The sequence below is a fragment of the Hyaena hyaena genome, unplaced genomic scaffold (assembly GCF_003009895.1).
Source record: "Hyaena hyaena isolate Hyena2069 unplaced genomic scaffold, ASM300989v1 scaffold_43, whole genome shotgun sequence".
Taxonomy (NCBI): Eukaryota; Metazoa; Chordata; class Mammalia; order Carnivora; family Hyaenidae; genus Hyaena; species Hyaena hyaena.
Window position 1 is genome coordinate 544,436 of NW_024080675.1, and position 19,964 is coordinate 564,399.

General features: G+C 51.0%; 1 protein-coding gene across 1 annotated transcript; it reads left to right on the plus strand.

The window, feature by feature from the left end:
- Positions 1-276: 276 nt before the first annotated feature.
- Positions 277-12,833, plus strand: BATF3 (basic leucine zipper ATF-like transcription factor 3). Its single transcript, XM_039230046.1, has 3 exons — positions 277-366; positions 3,322-3,426; positions 12,337-12,833. Exons 1-3 carry the CDS (start codon positions 289-291, stop codon positions 12,520-12,522), a joined length of 369 nt encoding a protein of 122 aa, XP_039085977.1. The 5' UTR covers positions 277-288; the 3' UTR covers positions 12,523-12,833.
- Positions 12,834-19,964: the final 7,131 nt, after the last annotated feature.

Sequence of the window (19,964 nt, forward strand, 5' to 3'; positions counted from 1 at the left end):
AGGAGGAAACGGGGCGGGGGTGGGAGCAGGAGGGGCGGGCAGACTCGGGAACGCGCGGGCCGGGGGCGGGGAAACCCTGGCGGCGCGCTGGGGCCGCACGCGCCGGGAGCGCGGGAAGCCCGAGGGGGCGGGGCGGAGGGCGGCGGCCGGCAGGTGCGGGGGCGCGCGGATGCGGGCCGCGGGAGAGTGCCGGTAGGCAGCGCCCCGCGTGCAGGGCGCGGCGGGCCGCGCGGCCGCTCCTCCGCGAGGCTGCGCGGCGGGGCGGGGCGGGCCGGAGGAGCGCCCGGCATGTCGCAAGTGCTCCCGGCGGCCGGCAGCGTCCTGCAGAGGAGCGTCGCGGCGCCCGGGCACCAGCCGCAGCCGCAGGTAGTTGAAGGGGGCTCAGGGAGGTCCGCGGGAATGCGAGGACGGGGGGCGCCGAGGGGCACCAGGGGGTGGGTGGGTCTGGGGTTCCGGAGTGGTGGCCGCTGAGTGCGGGGGTGGATGGAGGGCGCTGCGGGAGCCAGCGACCAGCAGGGAGTGGGGCCGCGGGGTGGGTCCAGGGCCCCCGGCGTGCGCCTCTGTCTGGCGGTCCCCAGCTCACGCACAGTGCCCGCGGCGTCCGGAATGGTGACCCGTCTCCTGTGCCCCGGGAAGCGGAGAGACCGGAGGGCGCAGACGCCCGGCTGGGCCAGGCACGGTCCACACTTCCCCGCACGTGGGATCCGCGCTGTCCCGGTGTCGCCATCCTTGCGCTGGCGGCCGCTGCCACCCCACCGCCGGCGCTCGTGGCCCTTCCCGGGCGCCAGGGTGCGCAGAGGGGAAATTCGGCCCGAAGGGGCGGCTCGTGTCCAGGCACTCCCAACATCTACGGCCGAATGGGGAACTCGAGACCCTTCCGCCTGAGGGTGCGGGGTGGGGTCCCGCTGTGGGCGGACTCCAGCCCCCGTGCTGGTGGAATCCCCTCGGCCCCCATCCAGCCCTCTGCTCTGTCCTCGGCCACATTTACAACTTTGTGCTCAGGAAACTGAGATAAAGTTGCCCGCGGGATTGGCCATCAGAGAACTTCTCCCTCAGCTGCTTTGGACGGAGTCGTCATTGTTATGCTCCCCTTCCCAATTCGATACCTGGTGCATAGTGTCATCAGGTGACGCTGAAGAGTCACACATTTCTGAGTTTGGACCTCCGTTTTACCACACACAGGCTGAATAGCTTTGGGCATTTTGCTTAACATCTTCGAGCCTCAGTTTCCCCACCTGTAAAATGAATATAATAATAACCTCTCGTGATTTTTATGAGGACTAATTAGGATATGGTTAATAATTTATGACTATCTCAACACTTTGTTCCCCTCTTTCTGTTTTGATTAAATGTTACTGCTGAGTTGTCAGGTGTGACCTGATGGATAGGTTTAGAGTGTCCGCTCCCAGAGGGCAGCACGCAGGCTGCTTACTTGTGCCCTGTGACTTTTTGATTGCGGACAACAAGGCATGATTTGGTGACAAGCACTATGGGAGATTCAAAAAATAGCAGCAACCCCTACAGAGGTTACTGCGGGCATACCATGTGCTGGGAGCTTTAGGATAAAAATCTCATTTTGTGGTATGCTCGTCGCAGGCATTAGGCTGTTAGAGTGGGTGCTGCAGGATTACCCATCAGTTGTTCAGGGCATGTATCTCCAGTGCCCAAGACTGCCTGGCACATGGCAGGTACTCATTTAATACTTATTGAAAGGATGAATGACTCACACTTACAATAAATGAGAAAATTAAACATTCAGAGAATGTAAGCCATTTCCCCCAGGCTATACTGACAGCAAGAGACAAAACGAGGAGCCCTGTATTTCTCAAGCTAAAGGTCTGTCCTGTTCACCACATTTTGCCCATGTGGTGTTCTGGTTATATTTACCAAGACTGCTTTTCCTCTAAAAAGCTATGTTTTGACACCTTGTGCCTGTTCCCTTAAGCACTATCTCCAGACCATGTCCATTTGTTTTATTACTTATGTATGTTATTTATTTGTCTCCTTCTGTAGACTTAGAGTCTTCCAAACACTGCAAATTCTTTACCCACTGGAACGTGGGGGAAAAGATATGTCTCTCATACTTGGAATACAACACCAGATAAAATGATAACTGCAGTTATCCATGACTTTATATTATCAATATTTGCTTTCTGTTAATAATTGAGTACCTTTCCTAGGTTTGTATCCTACTAACCTCTTAGCTTTTAAACTGTTTAAACTGTACCCTACCCCCTCGGTACCTTTTCACAGGGTTCTGGAAGGCAAATAGCCTCTACTTCTCCATGTTTTTTCTATAACCGAGATGTTTTTACCTTGGTAGGTGCATTTTTTTTAGCCTGCCTGTTTCAGGACAACTCTTTTTTTAATTTTTTTAAATGTTTTTATTTATTTGTGTGTGAAAGAGAGAGAATACAGAGTGAGCAGGGGAGGGTCAGAGAGAGAGGGAAACACAGAATCCGAAGCAGGCTCCAGGCTCTGAGCTGGCTGTCAGCACAGAGCCTGATGCGGGGCTCGAACCCACAAACGGTGAGATCATGACTTGAGCCGAAGTCGGACGCCCAACCAACTGAGCCACCCAGGCACCCCTGTTTCAGGATAAGTCTTGAAGAATTTGACTAGGTTTGGTTAAATCTCATACAGAGCTACGAGCTCTCCAGACACATCATCAGTTTGCTTTCTGATTCACTCTGACCCGTGAAACAAAATGCCCCTCAAGCATTGTTCGTCTGTGGCATTTAAGATCATTTGGTGTGTAAAGTAGTTACAAGTGTGATATGATTTCCACGCAGCATCAAAAGTACCTGCTTGTGCGTGGTGGTGTCAGACCTGGCACACGGCAAGTTCCAGATAGCAGATGCCTTCTGCCTTTCCCATTCTCAGATGGACGACGTTGACACCACACCTCTCCCAGGCACACACCCTGTGGGGTAGAGGTTTATGAACGTTGGTTTGGAGTCCAACAGACCTGAGTTCCACTTCCCACTTAACCCACTTACTAGCTGTTATACCTGGAGCAAGTTCCTTAACCTCTCTGAGTTTCTTATTCCTCATCTGTTAAATGACAGTCACACCACACATTTGTCAGGGTAGTCATGGGGATGGGCAGCGGAGCTCAGCCATGGGACACGGTGGGCGCTCCTGAGTCTGGGGCGCCTGCTGTCCCCTTCCCCCCTGCCTCCCCTTGAGCAGCCCAGTCCTCTGCTGTGACTGCAGATAAAACGGTGAAGCTCCAGGAGCCATGCCGAGAAAAGAGGCAAGGCAGAGGAGGGTGAGGCAAGGAGCCTGGACAGCACACCTGACCAGACGTTTCCCCCCCAGAGCCCGGAGGATGATGACCGGAAGGTCCGAAGGAGAGAAAAAAACCGAGTTGCTGCTCAGAGAAGTCGGAAGAAGCAGACCCAGAAGGCTGACAAACTCCACGAGGTGAGCCTGTGGTTGGGGGAGAGCCACACATTAAGGCCACGGAGAGGAGCCCCCTTCTGCCCTTGCACTGTGGTGGTGGCCCCAAGGTCATTTCCTGGTGATCACCAATTTGGCCACACACGTCTAATGTCACTGTGTCCTTCAGCCCAGTGTTCTGATTCTTCACTCGCTGACATCTTTCTTTCTCCCTCGTCCACTGGTTGTTCCTCACTCTTGATCTCTTTGATTATAAATCAAAACAAAATAAAACAAAACTTCCTCCTGATCCCAATTTCTTTTCAAACTACCACCCCACTTATTTTCTTTCCTTCCTCACTTCCCTGCTCCTTAAAGAGAGACCTGCTATCTCCATGTCTTGAGTTGCATTTATTCTCCAGTACCCCGTGATGCTGTTTCTGCTGCACCCGCCGTACCCAAGGTGTATGTGCACATGCATACACACACACACACACACACACACACACACACACACACACACACACACACACACACCCTTCCTACAGAAGCTGCTCCCACTGAGGCCACTAGTGCCCTGGCACCACCTGATCTAGAGGCCTCTTTCTAGTCTCATCAACCATGACCTTGCTGGAACATTTGACAGCATTGACTGAGTCCTATTTTTAAATAGATTTTTAAATGTTTATTTTTGAGAGAGAGAGAGAGAGAGAGAAGGCATGCATGCAGGAATGGGGGAGGGGCAGACAGAGAGGGAGACACAGAATCCAAAGCCTGCTGCAGGCTTCGAGCTGACAGCAGAGAGCCCAATGCGGGGCTTGAACTCATGAACTGTGAGATCATGACCTGAGCCGAAGTCGGACATTTAACCAACTAAGCCACCCCGGTGCCTCAACCCTTTCCTCCCTGAGACATTCTCTCAAGGTCTTTAGCTTCTAAAAGACCACATTTCCCACTTGACCCTCTTAACCGCCTTTCTTCTCAGTTTCTTTGGTACCTTTTCTCCCTCTGTTTTCTTAACTGTTGGTATAGACGGAGCTTTCACACTCTTCCCTTTCTCCTTCCCATCCTGGAAGATTTGATCTCTTAATCTGTTTTCTCAGCGTCAGTTGCCCACGTTGATTATTCCAGGCAAGACCTCAGTCCCGGGCCCTTGACCCCATATCTCAAATGTCTGCTTAGATGTCTCTCAATGGGTCTGCCGCAGGCTGCGTGGATGCGACGTGGCTGTGACAGGGTGTGTTTACCCTGAGACTCTCTCCTTGCAGTCTTCAAGTTGCAGTTAACAGAACTAACCACCTTTCTCATCACCCACGTCAGGACGCTGGGGCTTATCCTAAACTCTTCCATTGCCCTCCACCCTCCATTCCACATAACCTCACAGCTGGGGCTAGGGACTGCCCCATATCAGGAACTGACCTCGAAGGCATCCGAGGTCCTGTGCAAAGAATTGGTGACAGTTCTGAACTCTCGTCTCTACACAGAGTTGGTGTGAATAATTGAAGATTTCAGTTTAGCGTTTCCCGGCCTGCTCTCTTGTCACAGCTCGTCTCCACAAGGCGAGTCTGGGGGCACTAACAGCATAGCCGATGGAGGCGAGATGAGGGGGGCAGCAGCAATCTCTGAAAACCCTTTCACAGTGAACTGAGAACAGATTGAGGATGCACATACTCCAGGGAGAGGTGACTTACTGGTATAAACTCACAGTGGGCATAAATGATGCATGGGAGACTCCTGGGAGCAGGAAGGCTGGGTCCTAAAAAGAGGGTCTTCAGATGAGGGTCAGGGAAGGTCCTTCCCAGCCTGTATTCGTCCTGGAACTTTTGCACAGAACAGCTAGAATGTCCTCTGACTGCTTTCCTCCTTCCCCTTTGCTGCCGAGCCAGTCTTGGGTCTAGCGTCAGGTTACCAGGTAACCCCAGAGGGCACTTCCGGCTCAGTTAGTGCATGGCCCTGTGTTCAGACCCCATGCGCCAGCCAAACAGTCTGGGCTCTTCTCCTCAATAATCTTCTTGTCCAAGCCAGGTGCGTTCACTTAAGAAAACACTAGGGGACACTCCATTGTAAGTCCTACGTGACTATGTGTGTGGTGGTGACTGAGTGACTTGGACAGGAGCTTCCCCAAATATTTGTGAAGCACTACTGTGACTGAGGCCTTGCTGTTAGGTCACAAAGCAAGGAGGGCAATCTCATTCCTGTTTTGGGAAGTGTAGTTTTCAGGGAAAATAGTTTCCTGTGGCCTCTGTAACAAATTATGAGAAATTTGGTGGTCTTAGCACAACACAGATTTATCATCTTACAATTTTGGAGGTCAGGTGTCTGGAATGGGTCACACGGAATGAAAATCTAGATGTCAAGAGGTGCTGCATTCCTTCCACAGCCTCCAGAGGAGAATCCATTTCCTTGCCTTGCTGGCTTCTAGAGGCTTTTGTGTTCCCTGGCTTGTGGTCCCCTTCCATCTTCAAAGCCAGCACTGGCTAGTTAAGCTTTTTTCGTGGTGTATTACTCTGACACTGTTTCCATTGTCACATCTCCTCTGACTCATGACTTCTTTCACTTATAAGGACCCTTATGATTACATTGGGTCCACCTGCATATTCCAAGATAATGTCCTCATGTTCAGATTCTTTTTTTAAATGTTTATTTATTTATTTTGAGAGAATGAGCACGAGTTGGGGAGGGGCAGAGAGCGAGGGAGACAGTGAATCCCAAGCAGGCTCCATGCTGTCCACGTAGAGCCTGACACAGGGCTTGAATTCATGAACCATGAGATCATGACCTGAGCGGAAATCAAGAGTCAGATGCTTAACCACCTGAGCCACCCAGATGCCCCTCCCCACATTCAGATTCTTAATCACATCTGCAAAGTCCTTTTTGTCACGGAAGGTAACATATTCACAGGCTCCAGAGGATGGATGTAGACCTCTTTGGGAGGCCTTTATACTGTCTAAGTCAGAAGGTAACATAAATACTCCAGTGTCAAGAAAAACAGGTTTCTCTCGGTATCTGTCAGTGCTGGATTTGATACCCAAATAAGCTGGGTGCCTGGGAAAGTTAGGGGTGGTACCACATTTACTCCTGCCTGATCCCTCTTAGAACCATGCTGGAGGGCCTTTCAGTAGGGTTCCTAGCGAATTGGTCCATGACCAATTGTGCCAGGTGCTCTTCTGGGAACGGGGACTAACTGACCTGAAGCCCAGACCTTCCTTCCATGGGGGAACACTCCCTTCTCGGTCTCTGTGGAGCCAAAAGAGTATATCTGGTGTACCCACCACTAGCGGATTACCTCATCAAGGACAGTCTTTCTGAGAAACAGCATCGAGGAGGCCAGGACGGTGGCTCCATTTGTATGTAGCCCACACCTCTACTGTCACTAGCCACACACAAGGGTTCTTGGTCACAGGAGAGTGTGGGGGCGCAGGTGTCTGGCTTAGGAAAATGGAAATACATCCCAGCCCTGCTGTAGAAGAGGAATGTCCTCTTTGGCCCACAGGGCAGCACATGAGTTCTCTCTCCACTGTTAATTCCTTGTGTCCTTCCAGGGAGGGCAGCGCAGCTGTGAGGATCTAATGCTCTGTAGGGCCAACATAGCAAAACGCAACAAAAAACAACAGTAAAGATAGTAAAAAAAACTTTGAAAAAATCTACATATTGGGGTGGGGGTGGGGTATCTGATTAAACACCACGGTAAAGCAGAGCTCTCTTGTGCTCCAGTGAGTGAGTTGAGGGCAGAGCAAGTGGCATGCTGCCCTGGGTCATGGCAGGAAAGCCCTTCAGGCCCCGTCAGGCTCTAGGCCACGTCCAGGATGGGGAAAGTGAGAGCCAGACACAGTTCTCAGAAACGTCTTCAAACCAGGGACAAGGCCCACTCTCCAGGAGGCGCTAAGGGGTGCAGAAAGCGGCACCCGGTAGCCATGGCTGCCCGCACTCCCTGGGGCGATTAGCCCGTGAAAAGGGCTTTGCTCAGTCCTTCCATCTGCCCCATCCTGTGGAGGGCATGGCTGTGTATCTCACAGTCACTCAGGATCTTTATTTGCCTTTCTTGAATACCACAAAGGGGAATATTTAGAGCTTGTTTAAAATTCCCACCTTTCTCTCCTGCCCATCTTGTTCACTCACTCTTACCTCTGACACCCTGAGAAACCTCCTCCAGTCCCAACTCCCAGAAGCCTCTGGGCCACCTCCTGCCTCTCCCAATTCTCCATCTGCAAAGCTGGAGGACAGCCCACCAAGGCCAGGCCTTCCTGGAGGGCAGGGCCGGGGGAGCCAGAGCAGGCCATGCCAGGGACAGGCTCGAGTCACTCTTGAGTCTGAATTTTCCCCTCAGCGAGGTGGTTGCTGGAAGCCCGACTGTGATGATGAGAAGCTGTTCCTAATGGGTGTCTGTGTGCCTCAGCGCTCACTGTGGCTTTTCAAATCATCTCGTCAAGGCACTTACGCCTCTCATGGGGATTTCAGCCCCTATTCATCTCTGAACATTGGGCACACGCCTGAGTCCACATTCACAAATAGGGACCCAAGTGAACAGTCCGGCTTTCTGCGACGAGCCAGAAGGTGTCTCAGAAGTGGGTCAGACTGGTTCGAGCCAGGCATCCGAAGGTGTAAGACTGAGAAAGAACGTTGAGTCAGAAAAGGAAGGCAGACGATGCCATCCTCAGGAACCCCAAATGTCACCAACTGACGGATTTCTTAGGCAATTTGGTTGTGGTCTATGTTGCCACGGTTTTTTCAGATATTGCATGTTCTAAGAGAATGCTTCATGTCAGTCCCCCCCCCCCCCCCCCGGTTTAGAAACTGATGATGACACTAATTTGTACAGCCCTCCCTGATGGGGAGGGTAGTTTTCTGCTGGGAAAGAGATCAGCTTAGGGCTTGGGAATAGGCTTATTGTAAAATCCTGAGCCCTTACAGCCCTTTACTGCCAGTAACCACCCCAGGGAAATTTGGGGCCAGGCACTGCCAAGTGAAAGCAGAATTGCTATCTTGCTCAAGGAGTGCAGTTGACCTTGAAGTCAGGTTCCAAGTTTGCATGACCTTGGGAAAGTCACTGCGCCTCTCAGAGTTTCACTTTCTTCACTTGTGAAATGGGGTCTGTGCATGGCTGTGCCCTCCTGATGGCCTTCTCATCCCCCATCGTTTACTTCCTGCTTTTGTTATCATTTCTGGTGGCTTGTTTGTCAGGGTTTTTTAGTCCTAGCCCCTGGGTCCCCCAGACATCCCCGCATTCCCCAGTCAGCCTCTCTTAGATGCCCAGACCAGGGTTTCTCAGCCTCGGAACTACCGACACTTGGGGCCAGATAAGTCTTTGTTTGGGGGGTGCTGTCCTGGACGCTGTAGGCTGTTGAGCAGCACCCCTGGCCTCTACCCACTGGATGCACTAGCGCCCTCTGCCCCACTTGTGACAACCCAGCTGTCTCCAGACACGCCACATGTCCCCTGAGGACCACCAGAATTGCTCCCGGTGAGAATTGCTGCCCCAGACAACTTAATTTCTGAGGCGGAACTGGGATTTGCAGAGACTTCACTGCCTGGAATGTTTAGGTCTCTGCTTTGCGACTGTGTCCTGCCAAACACCAGGGAAGGCAGCGCCATGGCCTCTGGCCCTCCTGCAGCGGAAGACTTGAACGTCAGCAAGATTTGAGCTAAACTGATCCTCTCTTTGGAAATAGCAAAGGGGCTGATGTTCTTGCTTATTTTTCATGTATGTCAAGTCCAAGTACTTCCTTCTCGGTGTAAAGTGGGTGTTACTCTTTCCCCTTTGTTCCCTGTGTTCTTGCACCTCCTCTCCACCTGCTCAAGCTCTGCCTTTTATTCTTCTTGAACTGGCCTCACCTGGAGATGGTGACGACTTCTCTTTTTATTCTCTCAGCTCCATGAAAGTCCCTTAGGGGGTTTGGAAGTAAAAGTCAAATCCCAGGGGCGCCTGGGTGGCTTAGTCGGTTGGGCATCCGACTTTCGCTTGGGTCATGATCTCGCAATTCGTGGGTTCGAGCCCCACATCAGGCTCTGTGCTGACTGCCGGCTCGGAGCCTGGAGCCTGTTTCAGTCTGTGACTCCCTCTCTCTCTGACCCTCCCCTGTTCACGCTGTCTCTCTCTCTTTCTCCTAGAAATAAAAAAAAAAAAAAAAAAAAAAGTCAAATCCCAGAAGAGAAAGTCCCTGCAGAGAAGGCGGAAGAGGAGGCTGCTGGGCTGGGGTTTGGGGGAGGCAGCTGTACATCAGGAAGACTTTAGGCAGCATGGCCCTTCATGGCTTCTGGAGATAAAACTCAGAAGCTCACAGAGTCCTGCCAAAATATAGAAGGGCAGTCTGGAATGTTCTGCCATGGCAAATGACTTTTTTATTTTTTGGAATCTACGTAGCTCATTAGGGGCGCCTGGGTGGCTCAGTGAAGCGTCTGACTTCGGCTCAGATGATGATCTCATGATCCGTGGGTTTGAGCCCCGCGTCGGGCTCTGTGCTGACAGCTCAGAGCCTGGAGCCTGCTTCAGATTCTGTGTGTCCCTCTCTCTCTGCCCCTCCACCTCTCACACTCTCTCTCTCTCTCTCTCTCTCTCAAAAATAAATAAACATTAAAAAATTTCCTTTTCATGTTAGCTCATGGGAACCATTCACATCTATTCTCCATTTTACTTGAAGGTGAAGATCATTTCTAGTTGCAGGGTGGAGTGTGTGCTTGTACGTGTGTGTGTGTGCGTGCACGTGCACGTGTGTACACGTGCCTCACAGAGCTGCAGCCTGTCACCCTGCTGCTGCAGGCAGGCTCCCTGCAATGACTGTCCGTGTCTTCCCTCCCCTTGCCCGTAGAGGGCTTGTTGCTGCTTTGTAGATGGAATTGGGGCCCCAGGACTAGAGTCTGTCAGAGGCCAGAAGGGAGCTGGCAGGCAGGGAGGAGGGCTGACGCAGAACGGGGCCCGTGCACTAGTGAAACCAGACTGACCCAGGACAGCCTGCAGAAGGAACGGGTGCAGCTTACTGCCTTAGAGAGGATTCCAGACTATCCTGAGGGCTTGCCTGGGGAAGGTTCAGATGGCCTGTGGGTGTGCAGCCCCTCTGGCACCTAGGGGCGGGGGGAGGAAGCAGGTGAGAGAAGGAGGCTGAGGACTGGGGCTGAGGCGTCCCTGGGCACTGTGGCCCATCAAGCAGGGCTACCATAGAGGGTATCAGAGGCTCTTAGGTACAGTACATTTCTGATCTTTGGGGAGAAACCTTATTTAGCATAAGTAAGATTGAATATGATACAAGATTGACCAGAACACATAATGAGGGATGTGGTTCCACTAGGCCCTGTGCTCAGGGAAGCCTTCCTGGAGGTGGTAGGCTTGAGCTGAGCCCACACAGAAAAGGAGGTGGGTAGTCCAGTGGAGAACAGCATTAGCAAAGGGCCAGAGTTGAGAATTTGTATGGGCTTTAGGGAACTGTAAGAAGAACAGACTTTTTTAGTGATATTTCTTAAAAATTACTAGTAAGAGAAAAGATGTGATGGGTAAAAAGGTTGGGTCCCCACTCCAGGAAATGCATGGTACACAGCACTGCAACAAGATTTCAATAATATTGTCAACCTTGAGAGAGTCTCTGTCGGCATGTCATAGGGCTCTGCTGTTGGTGGAGTATTTATTATAGAACTTACTGATGACTTGGATGAAGACAAGGAAGACCTGCTCATCAAGCTAGTGACCAGCTTATATCTGTGTAGCATCGTGATCCATGAGCTGACACGTTAAGATTCAGAAAGACTTTGCTAAGCTGGAAGATGCCCAAGAGAACAGGGTGAAAGTCAGGAGAAGTGGACGTAGAGCCCACCTCGAATCTCCAGAACACCAGTTGTCATCTGGATGTAGACAGAGAAGCAGCTGATACAGACAGAGCTTGCACCTCTCTCAAGCCCAGTGAGGTGGCTGCCGGCTTGGGTCTAGCCCCATAGCGGGCCACGTCTAACCGCCTGCCCTCTGCATGGTCAGGCCATCCCAGAATCATGCACTGTGTTTTGGGAATGGCATTCTTCTCAGAGATCCTGGCAAATTGGAGTGTATGTTGGGATGACCTCCAGGAGGGCAGAAGGACCACGAGCTCTAACACCCAAGGAGCTCAGGGGACCCGAGACAGTTGAGCTGAGAGAATACCTAAGGGGAAGTGGTATGGGGCTGTCTCCTAATATTTCAAGAACTGTGATGTTGAAAAAGTATTGAATTTACTATGTGTGGTTCCATAACGTGGAACCAAGCCCAATAGGTGGGTTTGAAGGAGAGAGAGAGATTTGGAATCAGCACAAAGATGAGCTTTCTAATAGAGCAGCAGGGAAATGGCAGGGATGCCCTCTGAAGAAGAGAGGGCCCAGCGCAAGTTGGATGTCTGGTTTCTGCATTGTGTGGGTTGGGCCGAGGGGTCACTAGGGCCCCCTCCAGGCCTAAGCCTCTGAAAACTCTGGTATAGTGGAAACTTCACAGATGAGTGTCGGGGCAAAGCCAAGGCAAGGGGTATTTTCATTCATTCACCCATGCAGCCAGCAAACATCCGTCATGTTCCGGGCACTGTTCCAGATGCTGGGACCATCGCAGTGACCCCAACAGAGATCTTCAGAAAGCAGGTCAACAGTTGGGGGAAGAGAGGCTGGCTGCAGCCGGGGGGCCTGAGGGAACTTTTAGGAGTGATGGAAACGTTCTCTCGACCAACGTTTACATTTGCCAGAACCCATTGAATTATATAGCCTTAAGACAGGTGTATGTTATTTGATGTAAATCGTATCCCAATAAAGCTGATTCAAAAAGCAAAGCCCTGCCCTCACGCACCTTGCATCCTGGCGAGAGGACAGAAACATGAAACTAACGGCCAAGAGTAGGAGCGGTGGAAGGGGCGCAGTTAGCGAGGAGGCGTTCCCAGGGAGGAGCGGAGAGAGCATCACTCGAAGGGACTGTGCTCGCAGAAACCATTTCCCCCGTTCTGTGTGTCTGTGCAGGAGTATGAGTGCCTGGAGCAGGAGAACACTGCGCTGCGGAGAGAGATCGGGAAGCTGACCGCGGAGCTGCAGCAGCTGAGTGAGGCACTGAAGGAGCACGAGAAGATGTGCCCACTGCTGCTGTGCCCCATGAACTTTGTGCCGGTGCCGCGGCCGGACCCCGTGGCCGGCTGCCTGCCCCGATGAAGCCCGAGGATCCTCCTCCTCTGCCGAGGGAGGAGCCTTGGTCGTTTTCACACCTGGGAGGAGGGTTCCCTCCGCATCTGGGTACAGGGGGCCCTGTGGCCGGGTCCCCTCCTCGGAGCTCCTGGCCGCATCCTCAGCAGACGGGTCAGCATGACGCTCCCGCTGGCACCTCTCAGAGCCGTGAGCAGATCCTGGCAGGGAGGCCACCCTCAGGAGTCACCTTCAATCCACTTTGGCAGCTAATAGATTCCATGTTGTGCAGAATCATTGCCTCTAGAATTTGGATAATAAAGATGGTTATGATGTCTTTTTTTGGCCAAGTTCTTGGAATTTAGAAATACAATAGGTTTCCTTATCCCGGAGAGGTCATCTTCAGTCTCCTCACTCTGCTTTGTGGCTCCTGGGTCTTGCTGTCCCCTCCTGGTCATCTTCCCCATGGCCATATCTGTGCTCAATGCAGGAGACACATTTGGAGGCCTGGAACTTGCTGGCCACCCCACCTGGGTCATGTAGAGGTAGTCGCGCTGGGCGTGCCTCCCGCCTGCTTTGGGTAGCTCTCCATCTTGGTCAGCACCCCCACCCGCACAGCACTGCCCTGGGAGATGTTCTCTTCCAAGCTGGTTTTCCTGACTGCTCCGGACACTCCCGGGGCCCCACCCCGTCCCAGAAGTAGGCATAGGATCAGAGGACAGTTTTACTCTGTGTTAGTCTGGATCAACAATGGGATGGGGAAATCTGTTCCCTAGTTTAAAAACACAAATATTTTGGCAGATGAGGAGAGCAATTTCCTTTCAAAAGTCCTGTCTAATTATTATCTCAGGAAAAGCAGAACCAAGACAAGTTGAAGGTGGGCCTGGCAAGGAAAGCAACTTGGGAGAGGCTCCCACTCCTCTTCTAATTCTCTCTTTCCCTGGACCCGGGGAGCTGCGGGGGGCAGAGCCATCCCATCGTAAAGGGCACAGGAAATGGGAACAGAAATGAAAGTGCTCTGTTGTAAATGCAGATGGTTGAAAAAGAAGAAAGTAAGGAAAGAGAATGCAAGCCCCTCCCAAGGGTGACGGGCTTGCTGACTTCATGCAAGTATTCATATTGGCTACTCTTTGCAAGCTTCCTCTTTCCTACCAAGGGTCCCCTGTCCTCCAGGCCTTTTGGAGGTCTGCAGGTCCCTTGTCACTCACACAGGTATAAGACCGCAAGGCCTCCCTGGTCAGGGGCATGGGAAGTCTGCTGTTAGAGACTGGGGCTGCTGCTGGCTGCCAGAACCAGGCCAAATCTTCCTGAATGCAGCTGTTTCAGGGGAATGGTAGAACTTTTTAGTACCAGAGATTCTATAAATCAACCAGCCAGATACATTCACTCTGCAGACAAGGGGCTCAGATGCAGTGAGGGAAAGGCCTTGCTCAAGGTCAGCCATGGGAGGTGAGTAGCAGAACCAGGTTGGAACCCCAGATGGCCTGACTCTTGACCCACTGTAGAGTGATGGAGTGAGGCTGAAGCCATGCCGCAGGAGGTGGCAGGAGGTGACTCGGGGCTAGGGGCTACACGCGGCATGGCCTTCTGTCAGCATCTCACAAGGCTGGCCAGGACTGCGTAGTCCAGGTGAGTGGCCTGTCCATGAGGGGCAGGCTCAGAGCCAGGGGGCCCAGGTGCCTATGTGGCTGTGAGTACAGACACAAAGTGTGTGCCTCGTACCTGCAGGCATTTTGCTGCTGCAGTCTTTCAACTCCAGCACTCTCTGTCCCTGCAGGGAGCACTTTACACTCTGGCTGGGTCTTAGCTGGATCCTGCAGAACTTCCGCGTTCTCCTGGCTTGCACATCCCTTTAGCAGTTCCGCTGATCTGCTCTGACCCCTACTGGCACTGCTGTTCAGCTGGCTGCTCCCCCCACGGAACTGCTAACCCCAGGGTATCTGTGCCTGCTGGCCTCCCTGGCCTGAGTGACCCTGGTTCCACATGATAATTCAGAGACCCATCTTCTTCCATTAAGTTGCTCTGTGACCCCAAGGCATAGCCTGGCTCCTTGACTCTGGCTGGGAGACTCAGGATGAGGGACCCAGGGAGGATGGTGGGGAGCGGGTTCTATCTCGGAGGTGGATAGCATACCACCTCCGCCCACGGTCCAGAGCCAGACCTCAGTCACACAGCCTCACTGAGCTATAAGGGACTTGGGGGATTGAAATTCAGCCAGGTGCTCAGGGGGTGGACAAACTGGATTTGGGGAACATCTGTCAGTCTCTGCCATAGATCTAGCGTTTGCTCCCGCCCTCTCACTGGAACTGCCCACTCGGAGGTCCCCAGTAGGTTCTGGCTACCAAATCAAATGGACAGATCTCAGGGCTTACCTCCCTGTAGTCCACCAAAGTGAAGACGCTAGCTTCTGCATTTCTGTCTGTCTCTCTGCCTGCTGCTTCACTGTAGAAAGGGGCTCCTCTTCTTGGGGTCTCCATCTCCATCTATCCCTAAACTGATAGCCCTCTCATACCTGTACCCAGAGCCCAGCTTTCTCTCACGAGGGCAGAGCTGCCCATCACATGTCTGCGAGAGAACATCGCACAAGCATATCCCTCTCAACGTGTTCACAGCAGGACTCACAATCTCACTGTCTTCCTTTCAAAGAGGTTTTTCAATCTGTTTTTACCTGTTCAATAAAGCGCTCTGTCACCCAGTTGGCATCATAATTGAAACCTCTGTGTCCCCAGGGTATTCACCAAGTCCTTCAGTTGTGCCTCTGAAATCCCCCCAGGTCCAATCAATCGATTTATCTGTGAACAAGGCCTTGATTCAAATTAGCTGCCAAACACGGGGGGGGGGGGGGGGGGGGGGGGGGGGGGGGGGGGGAGGCTGGAGGAGGGGCCTTCCTCCCTGAGCTGTGTAATCATAGAGGGGGAGCTGCCCAAAAGCCAGAGCAGTAAATTTGGAGTCAGTGAGCCCAAACTAGGGAAGCCCAGGGTCGTGAGTCATGGTGCCAGGGTCTAAGTCCCCTCCAAGATAACTGGCAATGTGCCAAGAGTTCTGAAACCCAAATGTTCACTGAGCTTGGCTGCTAAGAATGTCTCTATCCCTCGCCTGGAAATGCCAGGGGTTCTCGGCTCCTACTCTGAAGAAGCAAATTCTCTATAAACTTGAACAACTATAGTATTATTCCAGGAGGGACAAGGGAAGTAGAGAAGTTGCTGGAAACTGGATTTACTGGACTGCATTCACACTTCTGCTGTGTGTGCTGTCTGGCTGGCGCCCCACATCTGAATTCGGTCTCCAAGTGGCTGTTTGTTGGGCTGGGGGGAAGGGAGGCAGGCTGAGAAAGGCCCCTTCAGCATAGAAAGTGTCGAAGGGAGGAAACCCTTCCTTCACACCCACGCAGCCACACCACTTCCTGTCCGCAATCCCTCCCTGTATTGCACCAGCCCAGCCTTGAAGCTTGGGGTTTCCATCACTGAATCAGGCCCCAATTTTGGCCCCAAACCTTGGTTGAGAATAATGACTCTAACAGACAGGAAAGCGAGAGACCCAAAAGCCCCTCTCTTCTTTCCCATCAATGCTAGGGTTTCCACAGTCCGGGTGTACTCACATGGGCCGTGGCTCTGTCCCAGCAGGAGCTAGAAGCAAAGAGGCCGCCCTGAACCTCACTGACAAGGCTTCCCTCCCACGATACCCAGGAAGTCCAGGCAGGGCCATCAGTGCCACAGCAAGAGGGCTTGCTGATGAAAGCCAGGGAGCAGAAAGAAGGGAGAAATGGAGAGAGGCAGGGAGAAAAAGAGGGAAAGAAGGAAGGTGGGTGGGAAGAGGGGGGTGGGGATCCTTGAGCTCTGGACCTAAAGCATCCCTGCCCCTGGGGAAGATACGCTGAATCCCCAAGGGAGATGGCCTGCTGGACACCCCCTAATCATGACCTGTAACTCCGAGAGTGGAACTAGCCAAGGCCAGAGTGTCTGCAAACCATGCTTGGAGTCAAGGGAACTCTCCTGGATTGCCCATCTGGAAACTGACCACCTTGATGAGATTGCCCCCACTTACCTATTTGGGAACAAAGGAGATTAACGTATTCACTTCCGCTGCCTCGGGCTTCATCACCGTTAGCATGACCCACACTGAAAGTCTGTATTTAGCAGGTGCCGATGCACTTGGTGTGGCATGCTTGAAGAACTCGTGTCCTAAATCTGGAGTTGTGTGCAGGGCAGACTCTGGCCCTGGAGGCAGCTCACCTGCTCTTTTGGGTGTTCTAGCATGACCTTTTCTGGTCCCATATTCTTAAGAAGACAGAAATGTCATCGCAGATCAGACCAAAGGCCACTAACCCAGAATTCCGACCACGATGCTGAGGAACGTGTGAGGGAGAGTCCAGTGTTTACGTTCTAAGACACCATGCTAAAAGGCCAGAGGTGTACTTGGAACTTCCCTGATTTCCCTTAATAACCCACTTCGTATCCATCCATTATCAAGACTCTTCCTGAACTGGTTTAAGTTCTCAGTCACCTTGCATGGGGCATAAGCTTCTGTTCTGCTTTGAAACCACGCTCTGCTCTGTCTGAATCTAGGGTCACTGGTTCATGGATAGAACAGGTGCCTTTACCCAAGGCCTGGAATGCGGTACTGTTTCCCGAGCATCCAGGTATTCATGGAGCTTCCTTGCAGTCTTTCCTCTAGACCAGTAGCAAGGCAAAAAAAGTACCTCCCCAAATGTCACAAACCCACAGAAGAGCTCAATCTGCCAAGCTGTGCTTTCTGAAATTGAGAAAGTAAGAGAGTTGGAGAAATAACAGGGGGGGCCAGCATCCTCAGGTAAAACGATGGAAAGAACCAGTGGATGTATCTTGGAGTACTTCTCGAATGATTGCAGTAAATTTGCTAATCATTAACGATTACTGAACTTTATTAATAATTCGTTACTTACTCTAATAATTAATTTGTTGTTCTAAACCAAAACATTTATTTATAAAAGTAATAATAAAATGACTTAAAAATAAAACTATCAGTGATTACTTGTTACTGATTTATGAATTAGCTGTTGTTTAAACAATCAGTAGTTAAGTGCCCATTGTGTGTGGGGCAGGGCGTGGGGGGCCAGGACCAGCAAGGGACAGACACCCCCCAACACGTGTACATATCTTAGAGGGCCACCTTATCATATAACTTCTGAAATCTCACCTCTAGACCTGTCTCAGTTCGAGGAGGGGAGATCTAATGATGTTCTCCATCTGGTCCAAACAGGGAACACTCTTATTTAGATTGTAAACGACCACAGGACAGGGATCATGTCCCTGGTTGCTTAACTCGGCCTAGGACATGGGAAACACTAAAAATATCTGCCTGAGTGACTGATGTAATGAATGGCTACTCCTTCGTTGGTCTTCATTCCATTTAAGCCCTCACTCCCATTCCACACCCCCCATCACTTACTATTACTTCATTTGTAATGTAAATTTCTCGGTGTTGTTTCCCCATTTAAGGGCATGGACCTAACCTACTTCCTTTGTTCCTATAATTCTTTATCTGGGTCAGTTTGCCCGGTCTCAATTAGGGATTCCTGTAAGTCAGGAGTGAAGTTGCTTCACAAACATCTTGTAAGAATAATGTCGAAAGCACGATAGGTTGATGACGATGAAGGTGGATGTGTGGGACAGAAAACACCCAGGAAACAAGTCTCCAGGTTTTCTTCAATTTTATTTAAATGTTATAAGTAGTTACTATATTTTTATTTGTTCTACAACATTATTATTCAAGTGTTTAATATTTACTTAGGGGTACTTACCATGTGTACACAGAGGAGCTGGTACACAAATCGCCAGTGGCTCTGGCCTGGAGGAGAAAAAGAATGAAATTTACTCCATCGGTCTTGTCGGGAGAAAGTTCAAGGGAAAACTACGTATTGTCTACAGGACACTCCTTAGGTTATCTAATCATAGTACTGTCAGTGTCTTTGAGCGATTTTACAACTCTGTAAGTTATAGCTAATTGGTAGCAATGCAAAATAATTCTCACCTCTAGACATGCAAATTATGGTGTCCATAGAAGTCAGTTTACTTTTCTCCCTCCCTCCCTCCCTCCTCCTTGAGAAGCCAGTCTGTCTCCAGTGGCACATTCACGTCAATATTCCAAACCTGTAAATATGCCTGCTCTTTGGACTCTCTTTTGAGCTGTTTATAATTGCTCGGCTTCCCCATTGATTAATGACTTTTCATATTTATGATCTTATTTAATCTTTCTTAAGTAGAAATGTGTACACCTGTTTTTTTCATTTCTGAACAAGAGCCACGATTTTGCCTTCTTTTGAACTTTATTTGTAAGCACGGCCAATGACCCTAGTGTGGTTGGATGATGTTCATCCTACGTGGACAGAGACTCCAAGAAAAGCCAGACAGTGTGTATTGCTATTGAGTGTCATCTCCAAGGAGCCAAGTGCCTGGGATCGTTTCTCCTGTTTTGCTGTCTGGAGCTCTATTATCCTGAGTCAGGTCCTCAGATTTCCTGTTTCTCCTCCTTATGTTTTCTTCTCACTAGAGCATCCTTTCCACCACACGCTAAGTGTCACTTTCTCCAACAGTCTTCTGTGATCTGACAAAGCGCTCCCCTTGGCTGTGTCTGGAGGTCACAGCACACACCCCATTCTATTGTTATTGCTTGTTTAAATAAGTGAATACCCAAATGAATGGATCCTGATGTGAAAGATTCCACAGTATCTTGTATCTGCCTGTTCTGTTGTCTAACTTCGGCGACAAAACTTCTTGGTCCTAAACAGACTCTTTGTGGAAACATTCTCCTGTCTTCGCTTCCACTGGACACATCACCTTTTTTTCTTTATTGTGTATTTTCACATGCTTGGAAACCCTTGCTAACACCTGTTCCACCATTTCTTTTTCATATTTCCTTCTTTTTCTTTCTTTTCTTCCCCCTCCTCTGTCCTCTTTCATAAACCACAGAGCCCACAAAGCTACCACATAACTCAACGTGTATTCTCAAACGCCTAGAAGGCAGCAAGACTCCAATACATCGCACCTGGGGCTGCTCTCCAGCAGCCTGGCATATTTTGTGGTACATCAAAGGAGTGGGCGTCTCCCTGAGGCCACTCTTGGAGTGAACTGGCTCCAGGGTGCACAGATCTTCCCACCTCCAAGAGAAAATGATGAGTCATCTGCCCCCCTCTGCAGGAAGCTAGGAAAGTAAAAGCATTAGAAGCACACTGGGCCCCAGGTCAGCCTGAGCAAATCTGTGCACTTACCCAGACCACTTCTTCATAGTAATAAGGAGAAAGATGATGATGCATATCACAAATACGCAGACCTCTTTTCAAAGCCTTCCAATTTCACACACACACACCCCCTCCCGGGGCCATATAAATGTGGTTGGTGGTCACTGAACATTCTTGGCCTTCCAGCATAGTGGCTGAGAAAATATGGAATCCTGTGTCTTTAAGAACTGAAACTGTGTAGAAACAGGATTTGATA

What these genes read in the sequence shown, in the direction of transcription:
- BATF3 (XM_039230046.1), top strand. Translation starts at nt 289, where the DNA reads ATGTCGCAAGTGCTCCCGGCGGCCGGCAGCGTCCTGCAGAGGAGCGTC. An exon ending in GGCACCAGCCGCAGCCGCAG is followed by an intron (nt 367 to 3,321) that starts GTAGTTGAAGGG and finishes TTTCCCCCCCAG; the next exon opens with AGCCCGGAGGATGATGACCG. An exon ending in AGGCTGACAAACTCCACGAG is followed by an intron (nt 3,427 to 12,336) that starts GTGAGCCTGTGG and finishes GTGTCTGTGCAG; the next exon opens with GAGTATGAGTGCCTGGAGCA.